The 16,892-nt window shown below is 25.7% G+C and overlaps 1 protein-coding gene across 1 annotated transcript; it reads left to right on the top strand.

Annotated features, from left to right (window-relative positions):
• Window positions 1-2,447: 2,447 nt before the first annotated feature.
• Window positions 2,448-3,313, top strand: LOC135925581 (large ribosomal subunit protein eL15-like). Its single transcript, XM_065460982.1, has 3 exons — window positions 2,448-2,667; window positions 2,712-2,848; window positions 2,890-3,313. Exons 1-3 carry the CDS (start codon window positions 2,496-2,498, stop codon window positions 3,193-3,195), a joined length of 615 nt encoding a protein of 204 aa, XP_065317054.1. The 5' UTR covers window positions 2,448-2,495; the 3' UTR covers window positions 3,196-3,313.
• The last annotated feature ends 13,579 nt before the right edge of the window (window positions 3,314-16,892 follow it).

The following is a 16,892-nucleotide window of genomic DNA, read 5'->3' as shown; positions in this document are numbered from 1 at the left end:
GTAATTTTTCTTATAAAGGGCTAAGAGAAAACAAACAAAAATTAACTGGAAGTTTAACTTATGTTTCCAGCATTAAATTTAGTACTTTTATCGAAATATATATTGTTCACAAACGCAGATTTAATGGTTATCGTTTGGCCGCAACTCAAGGTTTCAAAATATCATATGAATATGTAACATTTGATTGGAGAAAATCTAAATTATAAGGTCTATAGGGCAGAATATTATTACCCCCGTATCAAAATAATTTTTCTAATGCTAGTAAACCTTTAAATTAGGATATACCATTTCATTCTGAATATGAGATAGCTGTTCTAGAATTTTTCTGGATAGTAAGTGTTAATATATAAATTTTGCATATTTTTTACTTTGTAATTAATAACCTTTTTGTAAAAATTCTTTCTTTTAAATTTATTTAATGACCTTTTATATTTTCTTAATTTTCGTAAATGTTAATTTAATTTAAGGACGAATTTGTTAAAAATTAACCTTAAATTGTATATATGTAAATAGTATTTAATATATATAGTTGTAAAATTTTCAATATATTTAGTAGTAGTAATAGTAATAAAAAAATGATAAATTAAATAAAAGATTTTAAAATATATTTTTTGGTTTCTCTTTACCTGCCTTCCATGAAAATATCAGTAAGGAACGAACATGTACAGTTTAACAGTGCAGATTGTTTATCCGATTTATACCTGATATGTCTAGAACATAAATCAAAACATGAGAATAAATACAATCGAGCTCCTATTCAAAATTATTATAAATATTTCGAGTTTGACTAAGATATAATTCCCTAGGCTATTATTTACAATTAATATTTATATTCAGGCATTAAACCTCTGCTAAAAGGGTCTTTACATACTATAAACGCTATTTAAACTTTAAAAAATAAAGGAACAATTAAGTTACACTCTTTGGGTTTTAAGGATATTAAATATTTTAAACCTGAATCTAGTTTTTTAAAGTTAATATATATATATACAGTTCTCATAAAACAATGTTGGATTTTTCTTACTAGCAAATTTTATTTTACGAGACATCAAAGTCTTCACTTGATACAAAAGAGTCAATTATTCTTTCTTGGCGGCACTCAAATAAGTACATTTATGTATGTCCCGACAGCTTAATGTTTAACCCAAAATCAAATATGCAAAGGAATCACGGATTACCCTTTAAATATATGGTTTACACATTTAGCGAGCATTAAATCATTTTCAAAATCCTAAATTCCTATAAAGTGGTCTGGAAAATATGTGAATACAAAAATGACGAAAATCCAAAGTATCATAATAAAAAAAGCTGCACAAAAAATAGTATACTTTTCTCTGTTTGTATATTTTAGGATTTCTGATTATTACGGAGATAATTTTGTATATAATTATCTATATTAGAAAAAGGAAATAATTTGCAAACGCAACTTTTAATAACAAATGAATAACATCAGGAGAAAAAACACAAAATGCATTTATGCCTCTAATATTTTTTATTAAAAAAAATATATTTTCATAGTCTAGTATTTAAATATCAAAATTATTATCCAAAATTACATCACAATTATATTTAATATAAATAAAAAAAATTCATATTTTGAGGGGGTTCAAGCCTCAACGTACTCCCCAACCTCCCCATAGTGACTCTATTATCAAAACTATAGAACTAAAAAAAAATATTATAATTTTGTCAAAAATTAAATTTTTTAATGATAAATATTTTACCAACACCCTAGAAAAATCATGCAGCGTTAAAATAACTTTTCTCTCCAATTCAGGCCATTCATAAAACCAAATAAAAGTGCGATAAATAAAGGTCCTGACTTTTAATATTGAGGTAGTAGACTGGTAGAGAAGTTTAAGAATTTAATTTATACCTATCTTTTAAGCAATAAGTGAGTAACTTCAAAGCAATATTAATTTTCATAATGCAAATAATAAATTAAGAATTAGAATATCAATTTTGCAAAACAATATAATATCAGTTTTACAAAATAATATAATAAAAACATTTTCTTTAACAAGGTTATGCTATAAGAAAAATGTATAAATTCAATATAATAAAATTTTTTTTTTTAAATTAAGAATTTAATAAAGAGTTATTGCCCAAATGAATTTGAAGTAAAATAAAGATGTATAGGATAATAAAAGTATAATATTAAGTTAAGCCTTTTATAGAGTTTATAATAGTATATGAAATCAAATAAAATTTTGGAAATTAGAGGGAAAATATGTATTATAATAGTATTATATCTTTTTGACTTACACTAACAGTTATATGTTGTTATATTGCCATTTAGTTTTTAAATATATATGTTAGAATAAGGTAATAAAATAGATTTCTAAAATATTGTGTATAAAGATTGTATATTTTATATATATTTTTTAAATTCTATTTTATTAGATTTAAATAATATTTATTTTTGATTTCAATATACGGATTTAGCTTACTTATTGAACCACGTTTCAGCTCCATAGGTAAAACATACGGTAAAAATGGGAGCTTATCGATACATTCAAGAGATATGGAGAAAAAAACAATCTGATGTAATGCGATTTTTATTAAGAATTCGTTGTTGGCAATACAGACAATTGAATACCATTCATCGAATTCCTCATCCAACTAGACCCGAGAAAGCTAGAAGGTTAGGTTATAAAGCTAAACAAGGTAAATGATTGTTTTCATTTACATTTATATAAATTCTTTTTAAGGCTACCTTTTATATCGTGTAAGAATAAGAAGAGGTGGTCGTAAAAGACAAGTTCCCAAGGGTAATACAAACGGAAAACCTGCAAATCAAGGAGTTAATCAGTTGAAATGGCAACGAAATCACCAATCGTTAGCGGAAGTTTTTAAAATTTAAATATAGTGTATTAGATATACTTATAGGAAAGAGCAGGTCGTAGATGTGGAGCTTTAAGGGTACTTAATTCATATTGGGTAAGTCAAGATTCTACTTTCAAATTCTATGAAGTTATCTTGGTCGATCCAATGCACAAAGCGCTTAGAAGAGATCCAAAAATGAGTTGGATAGCAAAACCAGTTCACAAACATAGAGAACTTAGAGGCCTTACTTCTGCTGGGAAGAAATCTCGAGGATTGGGTAAAGGCCATAAATTTAATAAAACAAAAGGTGGATCAAGAAAAGCTTATTGGAAACGACAAAATACACTGCAGCTTAGAAGATATCGTTAAATTATTGATTTTAAAATATTCAGTTTACAAATTAATTTTGTTTTATCAAAAAAAATTATTTGTAATTATATAATAATACATAATCGAAGCAAAATAAAGCAAGTACATACCTATAAAAAGAATCTTAACAAAAATTTTATTCCCAGAAAACTTTATACTTATTTTGCACTCAATTAAATTCTATCAGAGATACAATGATAACAATTTTTTTAACTGATACCAATACAATCATGGTATCTGATGATACACAATACTGATATCAATAGTAATTTATTATATTTGTTGAAAAAGCAAAGATATATAAATATAATTCATGAAATTAAAAGATATAAAAATTAACAGTACATTTCTTTGTTCTCATATAAGAATTTTTTTATAAATTAATAGCATAAGTTGACTAAAAAAGAATTTAGGAATTTTTTAGATTATTATTGAGTATTGATATCAACTTTTTAGACCTGCAAAATTGAACCTAATACAGAAATAGATGATTTCTAGATTTTTAAATCAAATAATTTAGTATATTATTTATAAATGGGTATTTTAAAAAAATAATTTTTCTTATATTTTATTTAGTAAAAAGATACAATTTTTGATTATCATATATATGTTTATAAAATGCATAGAGCCCTTATAGAATAATCTTGCTGGTTTAGGAAATAATGAATGATTCAAATTAGTGATCTGCATTAGACCTAATTTTTCAAGCCTGGCCTGTTAAAATGCTATACCAGCATGGCCCAACCCAAAATTTTTTAAAAGGTTTTGCTGGCTTGACCAGAACTAGAGAATTTTTTAAAATTGGCCTTCCCCTAATTTATTTAAATATAGAATTTAATTTTTTAAAAATATATATTATATACTTGGTGTCTAGTTTCTATATATAAAATCAAATATTTTTATTTTACCTAAAAAATTCAACATAAAATTAATAAATTTAGATGATATATTTAAAAAAATTTGCAAAACCTGATCTGGCCAAAATTTTATTTAAAAAATAGGCCCAGCCTGAATAGGTATGGGTTGGGCCTTTTGCAGATCTCTAATTCAAATATATGTAAAAATAAATTATGTTTTTTAAATCAAATAATTTTAGTTATAAGCATAAATTTTCAAACAAATATTTGATAATTTTTAATAGGTCTAAGTGTATCTCTTAATAATATTCTTATAAATCTGATTAATTATTGGGTTTGTTTATTAAACAAATAATTGTAATATCTTAATATATTTTTTTAATTGTATATATTCTAAAAATAATTATTTTAGAAAAAATTGGTTGATAATAATGTCATTTATTTGGTTAACATTAAACATTTTAAAATATTTAGAAAGAATTCCAATTGCCTACAAGAAACACTTTATATCATCAATAAGGTTTTAAAAGCCATTTTTTTTATAATTGTGATAGTCCTAAAAAATTAATTTAAATCTTTTTAACTTATCAAATTCAATTATGTTAAAAATTTTGATCCAAATTATTAAATATTTTGATCCAATTTGTAATTATCAGGGATTTCTGACTAAAATAGTGGGGTTTTTGAACATTCCTATCATTAATCTTTATTTAACCATTAATATGATTTCATTACATTACATCAATACCAGGAATCTAAACCGTAACAAATATTCGTTTAGGTTCAGATAAAAATAATGATTCAGTTCATAAAAATAATATTATCATTGATTTGAACCTTTAAAAACTTGTTCAAATCTTTTTGTTAGTGTAGATTTATATAAAGAAAATATTTTTAATAATAGTATCAATATAGTGTAAAAATAATATTGAGCAGAAATTTTGCAAATTCTCTTATATTAGGAGAAGGAATAAATTTTATGACTAGGGACACTTCCATATGCTAACTTGTTTAACTCTTACTGTCTAAGAGCAATATACAAAAATAATTACTAATATATATCAGTCAGAACTGATTATTAATCATCTGTAAAAGAGTTAAAATATAAGTTTAAACTGGGTTACATGCATTTATAAGGCTTGGTTGATAAATTTTTTATTGATTTGTTTCACGGCAACATAATGTCAAAAATAACATTGTCTATTAAAAATTTTAAAACGGTTAAATAGAATTTTAAAAGATAAAATATCTAAAAAACAAAATAATATATTATTTAGCCTTCATTTTTTAATCATTCTGTTCCAAAATTTCTCTACCATAATCATGGGTCATATTCGTTTTTTTGTATAACTTAATTTTTTACTTGTTTGTATTGAGAGTATTATAGTTTTCAATTCAATAAATGAATTCTTCAGGAGTATATTCTTTCATAACAGGAATATTTAGAATAATCCCCCATTTGCTTTATTATATTCTGATCTTTTATTAAAAATATAAAATAATTTTTTTAAATGCATATAGAACACTAATACTCAACTAAGGAATTATAACTAATTGTATAATATCTATTAATAGAAATATCAGTTATCCATTTCCATATAATTTTAATCATTTTTTAGGCCTGAAGGTTTTTGAATATATTGATCCATCCCTATTCCATGACTTTACTCAGAGTTATGTAGGTCCCTGGTATTTTGTTTTAAAATATAAATTTTGCTTCATAATAATTAAACTACTATGATTTCTAATAATAATGTATTACACAACTTTTTAATTCAATTATAAAAATATGTTTCTCAAAAAATATTATGAACTAAAAAATTTTATGTTATGAAATAAAGAGTTATGACTCAATTGATAAGTTAATGTTTTTGAAGTCAGTTAACATTTGATATATATACATATAACTGGGGCTAATGCTAGCTACTACCAAAGACGGTTATAGAATGATATAATATTTTTTTATATCCAACTGCCACTGGATCAATATTTAAAAACAGAGTTGTACAAAAGATCTTCTTTGAAGATTTTTGAGCGAGATCTAGCTCAGCTCAAAAATTTGAGCAAGATCTTTGAAGATGTTTTATTTTTTAAAAATTTTGTGTAAGATCTTTAAAGATCGCTGCGATCAACGATCTTCAAAGATCTTCATGATTATTTTTTTACCCCTTTATTAAAAGCCCAGATGTTTTTCAATTTTCATCAAGGCAGGAGGAGAGGTATAAAACATAAAAGAAATATTATATTAATAAAATTGAAAAACATATGGGCTTTTAATAAAGGGGTAAAAAAATATTACACAAAATTTTTAAAAAATAAAAGATCATCAAATTTTTTTTTATTTTGAGCAAATGTACAACTCTGTTTAAAAAATTGTAAATTTTTTGAAAGCATCTGGACTAGTTGATAAAATGTGGGCATGCCAATTTGATATTTCTTAAATTTAATTCGACAAAGAACATAGTTTTAACTAAAGCCAGCATGGTTCTTACCTATCAGTGTCTATTAGGGAGGGTAGGGGGAGCTATCTTCCTAATTTTTTGTAATTGTATAAAATATTATTTAGATGTTATATAAAAAATAGAATGGAACATTCGAATTAATAAATTTGATGTGATTATCAATGACATAATGTCATTGGTGATTATTTTGAAATTAAAATAACTAATAAATAGTCGTAATCGTTTTATTATATTTTTAAGGAGTGGTAAATTTATTGAGGGGTTATGAAGTAAATTAGATAAAATAGGCAAAATATTTTGTTTTAATATATTATTTAATACCTTTTAAATTTATTATATATTGCTAAACATCGACCAAATCTATATATTCCATACAATCAGTCATTACCTTTGCGTAGCTACGATGTACGAGGGGGGGGGTTCGGATTTGGAATCCCCTCCCCAGAGCAAATTTTTTTTTAAATTATACGTTCAAAAGACTCAAAAGTGACTTTATATCAAATAAATACCATGAATATTTATATTTTTCTGGTTTTTAGTTTGTGGAAGGATATATTACTATTAAAATTATTCTGGATGGTATTATTATTAAGTCATATCTACTAAATTATAATAACATATTATTGATGAATTTAAAGAAAATATTTATTATATATTATCGAATATATGGTTCGAAAATAATATGAAATAAAATAGTGCATAATCTACTTTCTGATACTTATATTTCTAATAATATATATTTGGTTTATATTTTGTTGCATTTTTATAAATGAAATTATTAAAGAGATTAAGATTTATAACTAAAAAGTAAAGATATATCACTTATAATTAAAGCAATTTATATGTGTAATACTAATAGTTTCAAAGTATATAATTTATAATTAAGGCATTGGCGTACGCAGCGGGGGGGGGGAGTAAACCCCCCCCCCCCCCCAAGCAAAAAAATGCAGATGCCGGATATATTTTTCAAAAATATTATTGTTTATATTAATTTATATTTGTTAATATTTATTCGTATCTCATATTAAATATATATTTAATCAAATTTATTATCACATTTATCTACTAAGTTATTTTATCTATTAAATTCGATTTTAAGTTTTCCGGCGTAATATTTACTTATTATTTTCAAATTTTTAGTGGCGTAATATTTATTTACCATTTTCAAATTTCTAGTCAAATAATAATTATTTCTGAAACTTCTTGTCCAACAGGGAAAAAGAAATTGCAAGCTTGTCCAACAAGATAGTCTTCGCCATCAAGCAGTATATGGAGTTAGGAGAGATTATTTGCTATTACTTAAATATCACAATGGCCTGAAAGAAATATTTCCTCAGAAGCAAGAAAATTATTGGATTCAATGCTTATTCCATATTTTTTTTCTCAATCGAATGTATAATTTAATTATACAACTATATGTAAAACTTTTCAAAAACATGACATTAACATGATTAAGAAGATAAGAATAGCGGAAAGCATTTTATTAGAACTCAAGAAAATTAGGGCTAATGTTGATGAAGAATTTCATATTTTATATTTTATTGTTGAGTCAAAAGCAGAGTTATACGTGTTTAATATTTGTCTCCCTCGACTTGTAGCAAGGCAAGCTCATCATTAAAACATTAATATAGGATCAGTAGAAGAGTATATCTTAAATCAGATACATTTATAACCCAAATAAATGAATTTTTAATTCATCATGCAGCACTTACTAATCTGCAAATAACTTCCACAAAAGCCTTCCCAATCTTTTTTAGATGGTGATAGAAAAAAAATATTTGTTAGATTTTTATTATGTATATCTTAAAGTATCTTATGATGCCTTACTAGCTGAATAACTATGTTTATAGGATTAACTATGGTTAAATATAGTCCCAAAAAATGTTATGGATGCTCTGCATTATTTCAAACACATTTTAGATTAAATTCCCAATGTATTAAAAGGGTTTATAGACTCTTCCCATTAGTAAACTAATGAGAGAACATTCTCTTTTTTAAGAAGAATAACAGAGGCCTGGAGAAGTACCATTTGCAGGGCACGGCCCGGATTTTTTTTAAAGATTTTTTACGGCCCGGCCTAGGTTTTTTTTAAAAAAATATTTAGGCCCGACTCGGCTTTTTTAAAAAAAATTTTAGGCCCGACCCGGATTTTTTTAAAATAAATTATATTTATTTTGATTTTTCTAGCTAATAATGACGATTTTAAATATAGGCTGTTTTAAAAAATGCAGTCCGGATTGGGTGTTTTTTTAAAATAATTTAGACCCGGCTTGGGTGTTTTTTTTTTAAATTTTGGGCCCGGCCCAGGTATATTTAAAAAAATTAAAATACTGTCCGGCCCGGGGGCCGGGCCTGCAAGTCTCTGAAAAACATTATAAGAAGTATAACATCTGAAAGTAGATTGAAAGGTTTGAATTTTTTGAATATTTATAGGCATTTGACGACAAGCAAGGATGAGATAATTGAAAACATAGCTCAACCACAACGAAGATTGGATTTTACATTGTAAATGTATAACATACAAAATGCAATTATTCCTAAGAAACTTTTTGTGTAAAGCCTCAAAAAATTCAATTTCTATTTTGGGTCATTTAAGTGATTCTTTACATGTAATTTTTTTATAATTCACATTAATTTAAATTGTTTTTTAGAAATAGTTATTAGTCCTAATAAATTTATGCTTGATATTTTTAAAAAACAATAATATTTCTTAAAAAATTTTATTATCCCCCCCCCCAGACCAAATTCCTGCGTACGCGCCTGAATTAAGGCAATATAATATTTATAATTAAAGCAATATAATATTTATATTTTAAATACTCACTTTTTATTTGTAAATTAATTGATTTCCATAATAGTATAATAAATTGAAACGTATATCTATAAAAGTTATGTCGAAATGTGTTATTTTAATTAAAATTAGTGTTGTTAATGGCTCAATTTGAACCGATATGGCTAACTCAATATATTAGCCTGAAATTTTGCTCATGGATGATGCAAAGGTTTAGGCATTATTCGTGAAACGCAAATCGAGCCGTTTAACAACACTAATTAAAATGATCAATAATTCTAGGACTTTTATATTATAAGAAAAACAAATATGATTTTTAAAATAAACCCGGATGGACCCCCTCTAAGGAAAATTCCTAGCTACGTTACTGCCTTTCTGGCAGTATCGGGCGAATTATTATTTTCGAATTTTGGCTTTAAGAGGCACTACCAAATATATATATTTAAATAAGGCCTAACTTATTTTTCAAATATACTAACGGAATCACTGTCGTTTCTGATATAATATGTATCATCCCCCAAGGATAGAACCACCAAGTTGGAAGCGGAAAACATATTACTTGATGTATTCGAACTCAGAACCATAGGATTAGCAAGTGGCGCTCTTATCGGCGGCCATAATAGATGCTTTAAAGTCACGATTTTTTAAGAATAAGCATATTATAACAATATTAGCTAGTCTCTATTCAAATGAAAATGTTCAAACAAAAGTTCTTTCTGGTAAATTTTTTGCTATATTATTAAATGTAATTTAAAAATGTTATACATTCTATCTGCCAAACATTACACTATAATAATGCATTCATCATAAACGAGAGGAATAAATTAATATTCTAAAAAAATATCTTTTACACGTATTGATAAGTTAATAAGTATAAAGGGATTACTATTAAATTAAAAACGTGTACTTAGGGTGACGTATTTTTTTTGAGAATAGTTATAGGTTTTTAAGGGAGATTTGCTTCCAGTGAATATTCTATCATGTAGACGATGCGTCCTAAGGGTATTATATATGGTAGATAGTATACGACAGGATGGTTCCACAATTTAATATTATACCTACAAGAATTTGAATCGAATATTTGTATAATCGAATAATTATATAATTTGCATAAATCGAATAATTATATAATTTGCATAAATCGAATAATTCCTTATTTGTAGTTGTACTAATAAAAGCAGTATTCGATTCGATTTTTCGAATATTCGATTCTAATAAATTTATAAAAAAAAATTAGCATATGAAATAATCTTCAAATTTATTATATTTCTTTTAAAACTCATATTTTTATTAAACACATTTGAAATCTTAGATAAAATTTGATCAAAACAAAATTAGATTGTTAACATTTAATAAGTGATTTATAAATTTAAGTCTTTTAAAAATTCTGAAATTAAATAAAAAATTCATGTCTCATAAGGAACATGTTAAATAGTTACATTTAAATATTTATGCTTTACAAATAATTTTAAATATTTATGCCATCGTTTTAATATTTACGATCAGTTTCGAATGCTTATGATAAATTTTGAGAGATGATTAATGGATACAAAATATTAGACGAATAATATATTTTTCTTTCATATTTCGAATTATCGTATTCGTGAAATATGAATCGGTTAACAAATAATTCGGTTAACAAATAATTCGGTTTAGAAAGCATTCAGAGTTGGGCAGGCCTTCCGGAAAAGAATCTAAATATATATATACAGATTAATTCTTTATAAAAAATAAATCTTAGATACAGATACTAGTATCTTTTTCAAAATATAAAAAAGATACAATATTCTTTTCAGAATAGAATCTTAGATATAGATAAGTTGTTATTAAAAAATATCTAAAAAATACTGAGTACAATATACAAAAGGATCTTGTGTCAAATATTTGGTTGTTATAAAATTAAGTAGTTTATAAAATTGGTATATAATGACTTGGAGTATGTCACAGTAACCAATAACTGATTGTCTAAAGTTTATTTAAAACATCAGATAAATTAAAAGTCTAACTTATTAAAATTGAAGATCGTCAACTATTTTATGTTTATATTTGAATCGGCATTAATTTTTGTAATGTCAATTTTAAGTTTATCTCGAAATTTATGTTAAAATCAATTCGATTTTTAACTTAAAATATCTAAATTTATTATTTGGATTTTTCTAGAAATAACATAAATTGATTAGAATTTTTACAAAGTATTACTCAAATAATAAAACTAAATTACCGATCGTCATAAGCGTATCCGGGAGGTGGAGGGGGGAATCAGAAATATATCACTTTTTGTGAATATCATTTTAAGCTAATAAAAAATATCCTCTTTAGTCTCTCAAAAATGTATGTATGTATATCTTAAACAATAATTTAAAAGAATGTAAAGTTAATATTTTTTTAAACTAAAACTGTTGACTATAATTCATACTTTTTTGGAAAAGAAACATTTATAATATAAAAAAAATTTGAAACCAGTAATGTTTATTTAAGAAATGAATATAAGCCAACGAAAATTCTTAAGACAAAAGTGAAATTAATTATAATTATAGATCCATAAAATTACTAATTAATATAATATATCAAATATAATCTATATTAAAATTTTCCGATGTCCTCACTACGTCATCGCTACGTCATGTCATCGGTACGTACTTATTTTTATTTTTTTATTGATTTTATTTTATTTTTTTTATAGAAAATATTTTTAGACATGAAGCCCAATAAAATCTACCAAATGCAAAATAAATTATTCATCTATATATACTAAAAAGGCTTATACTTTTCATTTTAGAATACATAGCTTATGATGGATGATATTCCCACTATTTCTAGAGAGGTTAACCTAATATTGACTCCTCTTCAGGTTTAATACATTAATCTATTTTTTATTTATTCTTTTGTTTTTATTTTAGATAACAAGCCATGTCCCAACCTCACTTAATGATTGTACAGGTGGTATATTGACTCCTCATCAGGTTCAATGCATTTATTTTTTTATTTATTCTTCTGTTTTTATTTTAGGTAACAAGCCATGTCCTAACCTCAGTTAATGATTGTACAGGTGGTGATTTATCCATCATTAATAAAAGAAAAAGATGGCAGATCAATCAAAAAAAGAAACGTACTAGGGATAGAGAGGCCCTACAAAATCTAACAACTCAAAATAAAGTTAGCCTTATATATATATTTTTTATACTCTTTTATATTATAGAATACATCTATTTTAGCTTCTGATAATGTCCCAACTATTTCTAGGGAGTTGAACCTAATATTGACTCCTCTTCAGGTTCATTGCATTTATATTCTTTATATTATTCTTTGTTTTTATTTTAGATAACAAGCCCTGTCTTACCCATATTTAATGATTGTACAAGTGGTATATTGACTCCTCATCAAGTTCAATGCATTTATTTTATTTATTTATTCTTTTGTTTCTATTTTAGATAACAAGCCATGTCCTAACCTCAGTTAATGATTGTACAGGTGGTGATTCTGTCATTAATAAAAGAAAAAGATGGCAGATCAATCAAAAAAAGAAACGCACTAGGGATAGCGAGGACCTACAAAATAGAACATTCTCTTATTTATCAAGTATAATTTTTCTCAAAATTATATTGGGATTTTTTAATGTTAAATGTTAGTCTTATGTTATTATTTTTATAAAGTAATATATTTTACCTGTAGAATAATTGGTAAATTAGAGATTTCCTCTTCATTAATTATAAATTTTGGCTTGGTTTCAAAATTATTAGGGAAGGTGGGTTAAAGAAATTCTTTTTAAATATTAAGATCTTGGATGCTTTTTTCTTGAACCTATATTGGGATTTTTTAATGTTAAATGTTAGTCTTGGATGCTTGGATATTTTTTTCAGATATTGTAGGGTAGAACCTATATTGGGATTTTTTAATGTTAAAGGTTAGTCTTGGATGCTTGGATATTTTTTCCAGATATTGTAGGCTTGAACCTATATTGGGATTTTTTAATGTTAAATGTTAGTCTTATTTAATATCTCTGGGCTTGGTTTCAAAATTATTAGGGAAGGTGGGTTAGAGAAATTCTTTTTAAATATTAAAAACTTGGATGCTTTTTTTCTTGAACCTATATTGGGAATTTCTAAATTATTAGGGAAGGTGGGCTAGAGAAAATCTTTTTAAATATTAATATCTTGGATGCTTGGATATTTTATCCAGATATTGTAGGCTTGAACCTATTGGGATTTTTTAATGTTAAAGGTTAGTTTAGATGCTTGGATATTTTTTCCAGATATTGTAGGCTTGAACCTATATTGGGATTTTTTAATGTTAAATGTTAGTCTTATTTAATATCTCTGGGCTTGGTTTCAAAATTATTAGGGAAGGTGGGTTAGAGAAATTCTTTTTAAATATTAAGATCTTGGATGCTTTTATCTTGAAACCTTTATTGGGATTTTTTAATGTTAAATGTTAGTCTTGGATGCTTGGATATTTTTTCCATGTTAAATGTTAGTCTTATGTTATTCTTTTTATAAAGTAATATATTTTACCTGTTTGTAAATCAGATATTCCCTCTTCATTATTTATAAAATTAATATCTCTGGGCTTGATTTCAAAATTATTAGGGAAGGTTGGCTTGAGAAAATCTTTTTAAATATTAAGATCTTGGATGCTTGGATATTTTATCCAGCTTAACCTATATTGGGATTTTTATTATTAAATGTTCGTCTTGGATGCTTGGATATTTTTTTCCAGATATTGTAGGGTAGAACCTATATTAGGATTTTTTTTAATGTTAAATGTTAGTCTTATGTTATAAATTTAATATCTCTGGGCTTGATTTCAAAATTATTAGGGAAGGTGGGCTTGAGATATTCTTTTTAAATATTAATATCTTGGATGCTTGGATATTTTATCCAGATATTTTAGGCTTGAACCTATATTGGGATTTTTTAATGTTAAAGGTTAGTCTTGGATGCTTGGATATTTTTTCGAGATATTGTAGGCTTGAACCTATATTGGGATTTCTTAATGTTAAATGTTAGTCATATTTAATATCTCTGGGCTTGATTTCAAAATTATTAGGGAAGGTGGGCTGAGAAAATCTTTTTAAATATTAAGATCTTGGATGCTTGGATATTTTATCCAGTTTAACCTATATTGGGATTTTTATTATTAAATGTTCGTCTTGGATGCTTGGATATTTTTTCCAGATATTGTAGGGTAGAACCTATATTTGGATTTTTTAATGTTAAATGTTAGTCTTATGTTATAAATTTAATATCTCTGGGCTTGATTTCAAAATTATTAGGGAAGGTGGGCTTGAGAAAATCTTTTTAAATATTAAGATCTTGGATGCTTGGATCATTACATTTATCATGTTATTTTTTAACTTTTAGAATATCATAATAGACTTGATTAGTCCCCAAAAAATTTTATTTGGTGATAGCCCTCCAACTTATTAGAAATATGCATCTAATATTGACCCTTCTACCGGTTTTACATTATTTTAATGTTTGTTTAATTTTAACAATAGTATATTTATATTTTTGCCTGATTTCTTTATTTGTCTAGGCTAACCCTAATCCCTCACATTGCTACCAAACATGATAAATCTTTTATTAAAGATAAGCAAAGAAAAAAATGGCGATTCAACAACCGCCTTACCCGTTCTAGAGTTACTGGTGGCCAAGATAATAAGGCACTGTGAACTCCTCTGGAGGTTTATTTTGTTTTTTATCTATACGTTTATTTTATACACCCAGTTGCCTCCAAATTATATTTCTATCACCACTACCACAATCCCTATGCCACCTCTGCCTAATTTTTAACAAATAAAAGCATTTAATTCCACTATCATTTACCTCATTAGGAGTTATTATAAATAATACTTTATCCGATTCCCTGAGGAACTTTCATGAATATTTAGAGAGATGTTCAAACGTGAATGTGTAGTGCGGCCAATTTCATTAACATTATTAATGGGAAAATATGCGGTAGTTTTGTCATAACCTTTATAACAATACTTACGACCGTTTTATGGTTGAGTTGACAATGTCGTTCATGATTCTATTTTAGAGGGGGATACCAAAACTGACACTTTGGCAGAAATATCATTTTGCGTTCTTTTTTTACTAGTAGCCCAGGGCCTCAGCTTTATCAGGACGCAATGGGTGTTGTACACTGCTTTGGTATTCCGTCATTATTCATTACTTTCACATACAACCCTAAATGGGATGATATTATACATTAATTTTTCCTTCTGCAGACGACTGAATGGATTTGCTCTTAATTTTACCAGACACACAGAGTAATAATTATTCCTCATCATTTTTTAAAAAAAATACCTAAATTTATATGGCAAGAAAAACAAATTTCTTAAAAAATATATAAATAAATTGCATATAAGTTTCATTAGTATTGAATGGTATTTTTGTAATTTAAATAGATAGCATTTTTTTGTACTTAACAAAAGATATAGATAGCCCTTATCAAATTTTTTGATAAAAGGAGTTAACCCACTAATTGGTAAATCCGAGATTTCCCCTTCATGTGTTGATAAATTATTTAGAAATTTAACTATCTCAGGGTTTGGGAAATAGTTTTGAAACTTAATATGTGATGGACTGGGCTTGAAAAATATTCCTCAAGATTAATATTTGCTTGCACCTGGCTTGGGATCTTATACAAATTATTATGGGCCGGGCTAGGAAAAAATTTTCAAAATTATTATGGGTTGAGCTAGGCTTGAGAAATTTTTTTTTTATAAATTATAAGGTCTTGAACGCTTGGAAATTTTTTCCAAATATTATGAGCTTGGACCTGGCTTGAAATTTTTAATGTTAAATGTTAAATGTTAGTCTTATGTAACCAGTAATATATTTACAAAGAATTTTGGTATTGGGTACAAGCTCATTTAAATATATTTTGACTCAAATAATAGTTTTCACTCTTAGTCCTAATGGGTTGATTGCTTAGACTTGACATAAATGGGGAGGGTACGGTTTACAAATTATATAAATTGGATATGATTTTTAAATAAAAGGTAACATCTTTCTTAAAAAAACGAATAAAATTCTCATTCTCCGTCATTTTTGACGGACTATCTACTAGTTTTTTATAAAGTGAATAACTTTAATTTATTTTTCTAAATAAGAGTAAAATTTAATGATAAAATTAAATTATAAATTAAGTAAAAAAAATTAACACACAATACAAACAGTGGAATAGTATGTGACATAGATTTACAGTATATCTAATTTAATCTAATAGCGTATGACAATCAAATAATTTTTACCAATAGTTAATTATATATTTTATATTTTCCAGAAGATTATAAAATATTGATATGGAATCATAAAATATTTTTTAAAGAATGTATATGAAAAAAATAATTCTATATTTGTTAAATTAATAAACATATCTAATAATATTTAAATTTCTAGCAGAACAAAATATTGTTACATTCATAAAAAAATATGAATTATAACTTTTAAAATTTTAGTTGAACCAATATTAATCCTCTTTATCATTATTATTATTTATCAATGTAAATCCCAAGTGGTTACGATGAATATTGAATATGAAATGGATTATTGATTATTTCAAAAGATGGATATAAAGAAC

This window comes from Gordionus sp. m RMFG-2023, chromosome 2, assembly GCF_954871325.1.
Source record: "Gordionus sp. m RMFG-2023 chromosome 2, tfGorSpeb1-WG-v2, whole genome shotgun sequence".
NCBI classification, from domain to species: domain Eukaryota; kingdom Metazoa; phylum Nematomorpha; class Gordioida; order Chordodea; family Parachordodidae; genus Gordionus; species Gordionus sp. m RMFG-2023.
This window is presented reverse-complemented; position numbering and strand designations above follow the sequence as displayed.